This window comes from Liolophura sinensis, chromosome 1 (genome assembly GCF_032854445.1).
Source record: "Liolophura sinensis isolate JHLJ2023 chromosome 1, CUHK_Ljap_v2, whole genome shotgun sequence".
In the NCBI taxonomy this organism is placed as follows: Eukaryota; Metazoa; Mollusca; class Polyplacophora; order Chitonida; family Chitonidae; genus Liolophura; species Liolophura sinensis.
In genome coordinates, this window is record NC_088295.1 from 7,513,902 (window position 1) to 7,527,051 (window position 13,150).

A 13,150-nucleotide genomic window follows, 5' to 3' on the forward strand; every position below is an offset into this window, starting at 1 on the left:
ATATACTGTGTCTTCATGTGGCAGGACGAGTCTATGCCGCCGAAGCACCGCCGCCACTGAAGTATCATGCCGAAGATTCCAGACATGACAACTCTTCTTCTCGTCGTGGGTTTCCACGGGTCAAACCAAAGACTCTGAAAATAGTAGGCCTACTTGTTGCTGCCTTGATTGGCGCTCAACACTGAGAGGTTAGAGCAAGGAAACAGAACTAATTGGCTCGGTGTCAGTATAACATGTCTGAGTGGGGTGTCATGTCTGGCAAGGACTCGCGCTGCTACAAGAAGATACAGTATATGTACACAAACCAAATGGCTTCTCATCGTCATATGACATAGAACATTAAACCCCAATACATATAGACCATTTCATTAGTCCGCTGTCGGAAAATTATTACGCACAAGTTTTTACAACACCCACCAGAGGAAGATGGCCACGGTGCTGAAAAACGTGTGCCTGTCAAAATTCATTTTGCAAGTTCTTAATTCGTTAAAAGATGCCAACCGGGCTTTGGTGCATAATAGACAGACGAGCATTTTTTCGAACAAACGTGTGTTGTCAACGTCAGCTGGTGGTAAGGTCGGGCAGTGCTGTTTGCCGCACATACCACGAGAATTGGGCTTCAAATGACCTACAGAATGACATTTACCCGCACTCGGCTCAGCATGAAAGCCGGCCTGGGATCCGGTCTGGACATAGTAGTTAAACGACAATGAGTATCAACTCAAAACTGATATAGATGGAATGCTATTGATTTACTCTGTTCGAAATTATCTCCTGTTTACAAACCATTCAAACATTGTATATATACTAAAGTACTAAAGATTTTAAAACTTGTTGCTGCCTCCCTTGGCGCTCAGCACTGAGAGGTTAAAGCAAGGAAACGGGACAGGTTGGCCCGATGTCAGTATGATGTGAGAGGGTTAGGTGTCATGACATTAGGTGTCTTTGCCATGAGACTTCAGTGACGTCAGCACTTTGGCGGCATGAACCTGCCCTGCTGCAACAAGACACACTTACACACATCAAATGACTCCTCGTTGTGATATGTCTTAAAAGTTGTTCAGTACGACGTTAAACCCAAAGTATTCATTCATTCATGCTAGCTGGTTAAATCCAGCAAATCCGTAACATCTCGTCTTCCCATTGCCACACAATTTTTTAATGGTACAAGAGGGTACAAGAGGATGCTGGTCTTTGGCTTTATGTTGAACAGCCATGAATATGACATATCCAAATATTCCTCGATCTCAACCAACAGTCAGTGTACCCAGACCAGATAATCCTTGCCCCTAGGTTAGATTCATTACTGAAGACCTGCTTAGGTATGCTGGTAAAAGCTAACGAAATTGTTTGCTAGCAGTTTAGACATGGATTCCATGGCTGTTACAGTTTTGATATTTGGATTGGTCATCACAGCCTTAGTTCTCAAAAAGCACTACATAACTTTCAGGCTGCTGCCAAAAAATTTGCAGAGAATATTTATCAAGTGCCATGTTATAGCTATCTAGAGTGACCTCACAAAACCTAGGAGCTCTCCCTTACCATCGATATTAAACTATGTGACAAGGAGAAAATACAAACAAAAATGCCTGATGCCCAACCAAAGAGTATCAGCTGTGTTCAGTGTTCAGAGGTCTGATGTTTTGTTCAGTTTGGAGCTCAGTCAGGGGAATTTACCGACCATGCCATGCCAACCCTCTTATTGATAACAGACTCTTTCATGCAGATTTTGGGAAGATTTTTTGTAATAAATCTGACTTTGCTAAGGAAAAATAATGCAAAGTCACAATATTTTTTTTCAAGCAATGACTCTCCCAAGGTGGTTTTCCTATCAGCTCATCCTGACAAGTTACTGCAGTATCCTGCCCAACATGCACGCATTGTGACACAGGCAGCCGTTCTCAGTTCCTTGCTTATAAATGTGTGGTCGACAGTTCATCAGTTCAACACTGAAACAATTCACAAAATCTAATTTATTGCATCGATATCTGTCTATCCACTATAAGAAACCACACTGATAATCGAGAGCTAATGGATTTTTTGACATGACAACCAATTATCACAGGATGCTTTCAGTGCTAGTGATTGGCTAAATTCTTAAGGGCTTCTACAACATGGCTAATCGGAATCAGTTGTCCATCAGTGCCGTATCCCCAGTGCTGAACTTCATCCTCTTAGCTTTCAAAACTTCACAGAATTTGTTACATATTTTTCTGTGATAACTAACATGTATCATTTTTTGTATGTGTACATAGTAGCAGACTTTCTAAACTTACTAAACAATAAAGTCTTGGTTTATACATGTATGCGGCTTTCAAAGGTATTAAGCTCGTAGTGAATTGCAGACCTTACCTACCGTACCTCATGTCGATGAAATAGGTAAACAGTGCATTTATGTTTGCATCACAGATGTTCTTTCGAGTCGTGTTCAAATTTGAGTAACCAATACCAAATCTATCATGAAATTTGTAATCCTTGGCAGTGACATTCAGTTGCTAGGTGAAATTTTTGCTGACTTGTATTATTTTCAGTACACGCAATTGATCCAACCAGATACATGTATGTTGTCAGTAAACAAGCAACAATCTGTAGACCGGTGGGTTGGGCCAGGACCATGAAGAGATTGATTATAAGCAGGGACTGTGTCATTTTGTGTTAACACAGTGATCATCATTCTCACAAATATGCTTCTTTCCTAGGACAAGATGTGAAATCTGAGACAAATCAAAGACAAGAAGATCCACTGCCACTGTTCTGCAGTGAACGAGTGCAATCTCTTCTGGGTCGTATCACCGGGTTTGATGTCACTAAAATAAATCGTGTACGTCCAGCAGCCTCAGTGCCACCCGAGTACCATCTGCTGACAGAAGAACAACTGAAACAGGTGAAAGTCATGCTGGATTCACATGGACTAGAAAACTAGATAACTAGATATATCAGTTTTAACAAATATGTAGAATGTGTAACTACAGTGCTGTAAGAAGTGTTAACTACTGTGACCCTACATCAGCACTATAAGATGAGTAAACTGCTGTGACTACACCAGCACTGTCATATTTGTTAACTTCTGTGACTCTACACCAGCACTGTCGTATGTGTTAACTTCTGTGACTCTACACCAGCACTGTCGTATGTGTTAACTTCTGTGACTCTACACCAGCACTGTCATATGTGTTAACTTCTGTGACTCTACACCAGCACTGTAAGATGTGTAAACTGCTGTGACTCTACGCCAGCACTGTAAGATGTGTAAATGACTGTGAATGTACATCTGTACTGTAGGCAAAGCCTGGTTTCCTCCCACTATCATGCTGGTCACATTGTTACATGTACATGTATATATTTGTTAATAACTCTTCATTAATAGGTGAAATCTTCTGTTTAATGTCAGAAACAAGAATTGGCTGAAGCTGAAGCTCGTGATCGCCTGCAGATGCCGCCCTACATGAAGGCTCGTGAACCAATCACAGAGGTGCTGAGTAGGGATAAACAAATACAGGGGGTGAATCAGCACAAGTATGTCTTTACAGACATCACCTACGCCATGCTGGACAGGGTCAGTTCATTTATAGTGCTCTCCTACCTGCCAAGCCCAACATTTCTTGTTCTCTCTCGCCTGATCAGCCAGGTGTCCACATTTTTAGTTTTTCCCACCTGTTCAGCCAGGGGTCATCATTTCAGCCAGGGGTCGTCAGGGGTGATCTCCCCCTTTCCGAACCAAGAATTATCATTTCTAGTTTTCTCCCACCTGCTAGCTCAGGGATCAATATTTCTAGTTCTCTCCAACTTGGTTGGCCAGAGATCAACATTTATAGTTCTCTCTCACCTGCCCAGCTAGGGATTATCATTTCCATTTTCCCACCTGTTCAGCCAGGGATCAACATTTCTAGTTCTCTCCCACCTGCACACCCAGGGGTTAACTTTTCTCTGTGTTCTCTCCCACCTGCTTAGCCAGGGGTTAACAGTTCTAGTTCTCTCCCACCTGCCCAGGCAGGGATAATCATTTCTAGTTTTCTCCAACCTGCTCAACCAGGGATCAACATTTCTAATTCTCTCCTACTTCATTAACCACTTCATTTGCCACTTCATTTACCAAGGGTCCACATTTCTAGTTCTCTCTCGCCTACTCAGTTAGAGGTCAATATTTCTAGTTCTCTTCCATCTGCTCGGTCAGGAGTCAACATTTCTAGTTCTCTCCCGCCTACTCAGGGAGGGGTCAACGTTTCTAGCTATCTTCTGCCTGCTCAGCCAGGAGTCAACATTTCTAGTTCCCTACCATCTGATCAGCCAGGAGTCAACATTTCTAGTTCCCTACCATCTGATCAGCCAGGAGTCAACATTTCTAGTTCCCTACCATTTGATCAGCCTGGAGTCAACATTTCTAGTTCCCTACCATCTGATCAGCCGGGAATCAAAATTTCTAGTTCCCTACCATCTGATCACCCGGGATTCAATATTTCTAGTTCCCTACCATCTGATCAGCCGGGAGTCAACATTTTTAGTTCTCTCTTATCTGCTCAGTCAGGAGTTGAGATTTCTAGTTCACTTTCCCTCGTGCTCAGACAAGCCTCAACATTTCTAGTTCCCTCCTGCCTGCTCAACCAGGGGTCAACATGTATAGTTCTAGTGTTACATGTGGTTGAAAAATCATGCTTGTTATGTGGGTGACAAATCATGTGTGTTATGTGGTTGATAAATCATGAGTGTTGTGTGGTTGACAAATCCTGCATGTTGTGTGGTGGACAAATCATGAGTGTTGTATGGTTGACAAATCATGTGTGTTGTGTGGTTGACAAATCCTGCATGTTGCATGGTTGACAAATCCTGCTTGCAGTGTGGTTGACAAATCCTGCTTGCTATGTGGTTGACAAATCATGCATGTTGTATGGTTGACAAATCCTGCTTGCTGTGTGGTTGACAAATCCTGCTTGCTGTGTGGTTGACAAATCGTGCATGTTGTGTGGTGGACAAATCATGAGTGTTGTATGGTTGACAAATCATGTGTGTTGTGTGGTTGACAAATCCTGCATGTTGCATGGTTGACAAATCCTGCTTGCTGTGTGGTTGACAAATCCTGCTTGCTATGTGGTTGACAAATCATGCATGTTGTATGGTTGACAAATCCTGCTTGCTGTGTGGTTGACAAATCTTGTGTTGTGTGGTTGAAAATCATGTGTGTTATGTGGTTGACAAATTATGTATGTTGTGTGGTTGACAAATCATGGGTGTTGTGCGGTTGTCAAATCATGTGTGTTGTGTGGTTGATAAATCATGTTTATTGTGTGGTTGACAAATTATGCATGTTATGTGGTGGACAAATCATGCATGTTGTGTGGTTAACAAATCATAAGTGTTGTGTGGTTGACAAATCCTGCGTGTTGCATGGTTGACAAATCCTGCTTGCTGTGTGGTTGACAAATCCTGCTTTGCTGCGTGGTTGACAAATCATGCATGTTGTGTGGTGGACAAATCATGAGTGTTGTGTGGTTGACAAATCATGCATGTTGTATGGTGGACAAATCCTGCTTGCTGTGTGGTTGACAAATCTTGTGTTTGGTTGAAAAATCATGTGTGTTATGTGGTTGACAAATCATGCATGTTGTTTGGTTGACAAATCATGTGTGTTGTGTGGTTGTCAAATCATGTGTGTTGTGTGGTTGATAAATCATGTGTATTGTGTGGTTGACAAATTATGCATGTTATGTGGTGGACAAATCATGCATGTTGTGTGGTGGACAAATCATGAGTGTTGTGTGTGGTTGACAAATCCTGTGTGTTGCATGGTTTACAAATCCTGCTTGCTGTGTGGTTGACAAATCCTGCTTGCTGTGTGGTTGACAAATCATGCATGTTGTGTGGTGGACAAATCATGAGTGTTGTGTGGTTGACAAATCACGTGTTTTGTATGGTTGACAAATGCTGCTTGCTGTGTGGTTGACAAACCTTGTGTTGGATGGTTGAAAAATCATGTGTGTTGTGCGGTTAAGAAATCATGTGTGGTGTGGTTGACACATCATCTGTGTTGTGTGGTTAACAAATGATCTGTGTTATGCGGTTGACCAGTTGTACACACATTACAACAGTAACACATATAGATGTTTTATTAAAGAGCAAAGGGAGTCACTTACTTGACCGAGGTGGTAAAGGTTCCAACGTTTCGCAGTGACCCAGGAGCCTCTTACCAGTGCAGCCGCTCATGCTCAGCTCATTCTAGCTTCCTCTCCGGTCATATGTGGGAAGGTCTGCCAGCAGCCTGCGAGTGGTTGAGGGTTTCCCTCGGGCTTTGCCCAGTTTCCTCCCGCCTGCGGCCTCGTCCAAAAACAATGGACACTTCCCTTTTAACAGCAGTTGTCACAGCGTATATGCAGTGAATGAAGCCATTATTTCTTAATTAAATAAAAATGAATTAAAGTGCAAAAGACTGCTGGTTATACAACAGAGTTGTCCCATGGGTTCAGTGTGGTTGTATGTGTGTTTCAGGAACGACAGGTTGTGGTCCGAGAGCCGGATGGTACATTGCGGAGAGCAACGTGGGAAGAGAGAGACAAGGTCAACCAAATATACAACCCTCAGCCAGGGCGCAAACTCTTTGTCCCCAAAATGTTTTCACCTGAAAACTTGGAGGTACAATGTTTTTAGATAATGTTCAGTAACTGTGAAAATAAAGATAATAATAATAATAATAGTATTAGATGCTGGTCAGGAGGTGATTATTTGTTTAATACTGTTCTCAGGAGTTTTTCACATATATGGTGATGGTCATATTTATGTGTGGAGTCAGTCTTTGTAAGCAATGCAGTGGCCAGATTCTCAGCATGAAGGATTATACCAGGCATGGATTGTCTCTGTCTCTGGTGTTTTTTAGCGAGATGAGGAAGTCTGAGGACGCTTTATGCATTGTGGCCTACTTGCTTTCAGTAGACACTTTCATGATAAGACTGAAACAGTGTTAAATGAAGTACATGTAAGGTCAGCCACATGCAAACAAACAGAACGCCAATCACACAAATATAGATTGGTGCATGTATTATGTCTTATTGGCATGTTTATTCCCCAGAAATTGTTAGCACAGAGAAAATATGAGTATGTTTTGGACCGTGCTTGTGTACAGTTTGAGCCAGACAATGTGGAGTACATCAGAGTGAGTCATTTTTTTTGTTATCACCTGTAGATTTCACTGTCAATCAAATAGTAATATTGTTTACTAAGAATCTAATGTATGTGTAACCTTTTAGCCCAGATAACCTGTGTCCATATATAATGAGTTGTGTCATACATGTACACAAACTTTAATATTGACTATGTTGCCACTCCCCTTTGGGTTTAGCAATGGGGATAGGCCAAGTAAATGTACTGATTAGCTCAATGTAAGTGTATTGTGACTGGGCGGGATATCATGTTCAGTTGTACATTGTAGCTACATGGATATGCCATGTCATTTCTAAACTAAGATTGCACTTTGTCCCTTTGTTATGTAATGGAAGAATTCTTATGTCGTTCAGATAATATTTAATAGGTAAGCTGAAGAAAAAACCTATTTTTCAGTGGCCTTCACTGAGTCAAAGGCACATTTGGCATTTCCCCTAGCTTCGGAGAAGAAACCAAAAATTTAGTTTATAGGCCCACTTTTGTTTTTGTTTTGTTTTTGATCTGAAGAAGTAACGAACTAATAATCTTAAATAAGAGTTACCATTGTGGTTCTGTTGTCATCTCCGTGATTATTGGCAACAATAATAATTGCGAGTGAAAATTGAAAGAAGAAGTACATGTAGTTGACTCTTGCCAAATGGCCACAAAATCAAGTGCAGACAATCCAACATGAACCTCCTGTCCATTAAAATTGGGTGAACTTGTTTTGTAACATGTTAAGTTATTGTTCATTTCACTCAGAATAAGTTTCCCAATAAATGAATTAGCATGATTTTTTCAAATTGCGGGGATTGGGGAGGAATGTCTTTTTTGACCTGTTAAACGAATTCAAGTATAGGCTATAGGAAAGTTTAGGAACATGTTCTTAAGTATGGTGTAAAGCTGCCATGAATTTAATCATTTGTTTGATATTCCTGATAATGTGTGCTTATATTCATCAGGTGACTCATAGAACTTATGAGGTGGTGAACAGCCGGCATGATTTTGATGAACTTCGCTCAACTCGGCATTTTGGTCCAATGGCGTTTTACTTGGTGTGGCACAAGAACATTGACCAGCTTCTTGTGGACATGCTCAAGAGAGACAAGTGAGTCTTCTTCTTTGTCAGAAATCTGGGTCCGGTTGTTCAGAAGTGTATTAAAAGTTAAGCCAGTCTTAAATCTTAATACCAGTCTCGACCTAATAAAATTAATGGCACTTAGTACAAACTACAGTTAATACCAGGATTAACTGCTAATACACTTTGGAACAACTGAGCACAGAACACTAAACCCACCGGCTGCATGCATAGGTGGTCTAGAAACGAGTGGTGCAGTGAGTAAGAATGAACGAATAGGGGCACAGTGGATCATGATGAAGAGATAGCAGTAGGATGGTTGGTGATGTGGCGATAGGAGTACAGAAGTAGTGATGAAAGGATAGTGGTGGGTACTAGTGAGAGAGCAATGAAGCACCCCTGTGTCGAAGCAGTAGAGTACATGTATTTGTTGTGATTCATCTTTTCTGTCTTATCTTTGGTGTAAAGAGATTCACTCTCACTAGCAGTTGTTGTGATCAGTACTTGACAAAAGTTGTGTTATTTTCCAGACTTGTTGATGGTGCTGACCTAGTCCAGCTGTTCCATGCAGTGCACCCAGACTGCGAGTCTGCCCAGGAGTCCACAGGGCTCACAGATTCCTTACAACTCATTGAGGTAAGAAACCAGGGAAGGCAGTGCTGATAGAAACTGGGTACAGGTATAATATGACATCAGTAATAATGAGTTTCTTTAGTTAATATACACTTTGTATTCGACCGGAAGTAACTTATTGAATTTACATGTATCACCCAATCCTGCATGTACTTAAAAGTACATGGGACACAGCTTTTTGCACATATTTATCTCCCTTTAATGTGTAAATGTACTAGAGTATCCACCACTAACTCTTGTTAACTCTGAGCCCATGTGATTGAATGTAGATATATTAAACTGGAGATAGACAGATTACTTACCCCGGTATGAGTTATTGTGTTGGAAAACGTGTAGTTTCAACGTTATTGTCAGCGAGGTGTTGGAGAGTGAGGTGCAGTGGTGGTCTTGTCCGTTTATGCACTACAGATAGAAGGATTAAATGGTCGTGCAAGCTGAAAATAAGAGACATGTCCCACCTAAGCAAGTTGTGACCCCCTCCCTCGTCTTGCATCGTTCACTTCTGTTACTCTACTTTGCTAAAGAACTATCTCATTGCTTCACAAGCACAGCTTTAAAGAAACAATGAGATAGTACAGAAAAGAACAGGTGAAGGCAAGACTGGGACGGGCTGTTTTCAGAAGGGTTTTGTTCCCTGTGGTGTTAACATGCTGGGTTGTGAATCTGTTGTTGTTATTTCAGCTTTATTGTCAGCGAGATGCGGTGGAGCGCGGTCAGGTGGAGCTGGCTCTTCAGGCTTATTATGCTGAACTGCAGACAGAGAAAGCTGCATAGATTATGACATCAGATGGCAAATCCACCAGGGGAGGGGAACCTGTTACCCATCCACAAGCAGACAGGTGCTTTTTTATGGCTGTGACCCTTTGACATCACAGCTCTGAGTTAGACGCTTTGTCTGTCTGCACAGAAAATGAGCACGTATCAGTCTAATTTGTCTTGTTGAAGCGATGCGGAGTTTACATTGCTTCATGGTGCTTGTGGCAGCTGACTGGTATGCTCTACAGCTGGACAGACTTTATACCAAGGATTTAGTGATGATACTGTTTGTTAGTTGATGGTACAAGTGCATTTATGTTGTCATTGTTTGTGCTGCCCACTCTATAAATGGATATTTTCATGCGAGTCTTCTAGCAAGCATTGCACCACATAGTAGACCCACACAGCAAGCTGGTGTAACAAATTGCCCTCTTTCAAATAGATTTTCACTACATCTTGTTTTAACAACGAACCACAAATGTATCAGAAAAGATGTTATAACAAGCAAGTACTTTTCAACTCATGTACAATATATGCAGCAACTTAGGTAAAGACCTCCTATGTAATCTGTTGAACTGAAAATTTCAGTATGTTATTTCATTGATTGTAGAGGGTTACTTTCTGTATGTAAGTCAAATTGGCGTATACATTTCCATAAAACAGCTGGAAATACAGTGATACTGAAGATTTTAATGTTAGATTCAGGTCAGTTTCAGAAGCATTGTGGATTGATTATGTTATGGCGTAATAATTAAAGATACCACATGTTCCATTTTGTATGGACATTTTTACTGACTCAGATTTGGATTATGTTTGGATTGCTTTGTCTCCTTTTTTGTGAACATTATACTATATTATATTATATGCACAGCATTTTCGAATAAATAAAATGGAAAAGGTTATTTCCTGCTACATTGTCAAAGGACCAAATCATCAAGTTTTTATTAAGACAATGGGTCCATTACTTCAGGACGTATGCTGTTGAGAATGCCAAGGACGAGGACCGACGCCAAACGGCAAAATGTAGGCCCCATCTCTCGGGGACATAAATTCATATCCATGAAACTAAACTTCTATGTAAGGGTGCAACAGCGTAGTCGTGCACGGCTGGTGGGTTGTGTGTCAATAATTGCAAAATAAATTTGGATCGCAAAAACTCCTCCAAATATGCGATTTTTATGAATGTTGTATGCACGTCCATTAACCTTGTGGCACATCAGATGTGGTTTGAAATCGGTCCAATTTATACACTACACACTATGGCGTATAGTTTGTAAAGCATAAATGACATAGCATGCGTCTTGTGGCATCGAAAACTCGAATACAGACCAAGTGAGCAACACTAAACGTGGGTCTGGTAACGCATGTAAGCACTCCCGGTACGGTTTTCACGCTCCGAATGGTTTCGTTGGTCATCCGGCGCCCACTGTACTGGTGCTGTTGAATTCAGATTTACAGAAATAACCGGCCATAACATGTCACCAAATGTAAAGCTTCACTTCATCAATAACTTATTGTGTGCTACTAACGCAGCGACAAATACCCGTACGTAACATATTTTTAAATCGGTCAACTGGGTGTCCGTAAACGACACTAGCTTGGGCACTTGCAAAACATCACAATTCACAGAAATGTACACGAATATTCATATTATGAGATTATTATAGTTTACGCTGCTGTTTGTTTACGTTGTTATAGTCATGGAGTGAGTGAGTGCTTGGGGTTTAACGTCGTGCTCAACAATTTTTCAGTCATATGACGACGAAGGAATCCTCAGGGTGAATGTGATGTGCCTCCTTGTTGCAGGACGGATTTCCACCGCTCTTTAATCTAGTGCTGCTTCACTGAGACGACTTACCGAAGGTAAGTAAACCGCTCCCTCCGAGCCATTATACGTGGCACTATCCCCTTCATGCTGAACGCCAAGCGAGGAAATTACAACTTCCTCTTTTAAAGTCTTAGGTGTGACTCGACCCAGGATTGATCCCGAAGCTATAGTCATGGAAGAATCTGAACGCTTTCCACAGTGAACAACGACAAGGAATTGCCGACAACATAGTTTGTACCACACTCCCTTGCGTTGATATAGTGAGACTAGACGAACAAGACAAAACGAATTCCCAAAAGACAAAAGAAAGAATTCTCCGATAGATTTCCAAGACCTCGCGACTCGAAGCAACTGGGTTTTTGGCCATTCAAAGCATATGGCGATTTTAAAGCCTTTGGTTTTCGGGTTTGATTACGGTTTCCTGACTTCGAGGTGGAAGCTCTAACCATTTGGCCACGGAAACGGTCCGTGAGCACCTGGAAGCAACTGTATGAGAGCATGCATTTGACAACGCGCCGTTTCTAGTCGAGCTTATGATTATTATATACCGACAACTGCTGACTCAGCAGTTGCGATCGGAGTTGGACATCTTCTATACTTTTGTGCAACCCAAAGCGTCAAGTTCTATATATATTTATAAGCCTTATAAGTGTTAAATTCTTAAGTACGGAGCAAAATACCAATGAAATAATTAGATAAATCCCGAAAGCAATGGGCTAGAACCCACCCACGTTAACAACTTGACCTTCGTTTAAATTGACGAACTTTGCCCAGAAGGTTTACCGGTTCATCGTATTGAAATGAACTTGGTACATACCTTCATCATAACAATTAAGTTACAGATCAAGTTCGAGTTTGGGCTGTTTCGTCCATTTTTAACAAATTATGTTTATTTTTTAACTTCATAGTTTTCCAGACATGTATCAACGCTGTTCATCCAGTGCCGTTACCAATATCAAAGCGGTTTTTGTCCTGTTTTAGATAGTTTTTCGGAGTTCTTTTAAAAACAATTGCATAGTTACTTTGGTCTTAAACTTAGAACATTTATTTATCAAGACAACTTACAAACCATGTTTTGGTCTGTTCCAATATGAACACAGTTATGACTGTTTTTTGTTCAGCTGTGGATTATGGAACAATTGTTTTTGGATAGTTTTTCGGAGTTCTTTTCAAAACAGTTGCATAGTAACTTTGGTCTGAAACATTTCTTTATCAAGACAACTTACAAACCACGTTTTGGTCTGTTTGTTCCAATATGAACACAGTTATGACTGTTTTTCTTCAGTTGTGGATTATGGAACAAAATGTATTTATTTTGGATTGGTGTAGGGGACATGGATACTATCGCTGGTGCAATACCTTCACAATGCTTGTTATTATTTTTCTCCCGAGAATTAAACGTTTATTTATTTATTTATTTGATTGGTGTTTTACGCCGTATTTCACTTATACGACGGCGGCCAGCATTATGGAATTAAACGTTTATAAAATGAATACAATTTGGCTGATTTTAGTGAAGTTACATGATCAAGTATGGCCTAGACTGGGTTCAAAAACTGCGAACATTTAAAAGTGACGCATACCTGTAGGCCTATATAATAGACGTATGACATGGCCTGCGTGGCGACCATGTTGGATCTTGTAGAAAACCAATATATATTATATCTATATAGTTTATGTAACCAATGGTCCAATTAAATTGAGATTTCGTGCTCAAACTAATTCCC

General features: G+C 40.9%; 1 protein-coding gene across 1 annotated transcript; it reads left to right on the forward strand.

The window, feature by feature from the left end:
• The first annotated feature begins 360 nt into the window (after window positions 1–360).
• Window positions 361–10,697, forward strand: LOC135481834 (small ribosomal subunit protein mS22-like). Its single transcript, XM_064761558.1, has 8 exons — window positions 361–571; window positions 2,700–2,884; window positions 3,392–3,556; window positions 6,481–6,624; window positions 7,058–7,141; window positions 8,091–8,236; window positions 8,737–8,842; window positions 9,521–10,697. The coding sequence occupies exons 1-8, from the start codon at window positions 427–429 to the stop codon at window positions 9,611–9,613; spliced, it is 1,068 nt and encodes a 355-aa protein (XP_064617628.1). The 5' UTR covers window positions 361–426; the 3' UTR covers window positions 9,614–10,697.
• Window positions 10,698–13,150: the final 2,453 nt, after the last annotated feature.

Bases quoted from the DNA above. Each gene is read 5' to 3' on its own strand.
- LOC135481834 (XM_064761558.1), top strand. From the start codon at position 427: ATGGCCACGGTGCTGAAAAACGTGTGCCTGTCAAAATTCATTTTGCAA. The intron at 2,885-3,391 runs GTGAAAGTCATG...GTTTAATGTCAG, and splicing joins CAGAAGAACAACTGAAACAG to AAACAAGAATTGGCTGAAGC. The intron at 8,237-8,736 runs GTGAGTCTTCTT...GTTATTTTCCAG, and splicing joins GACATGCTCAAGAGAGACAA to ACTTGTTGATGGTGCTGACC.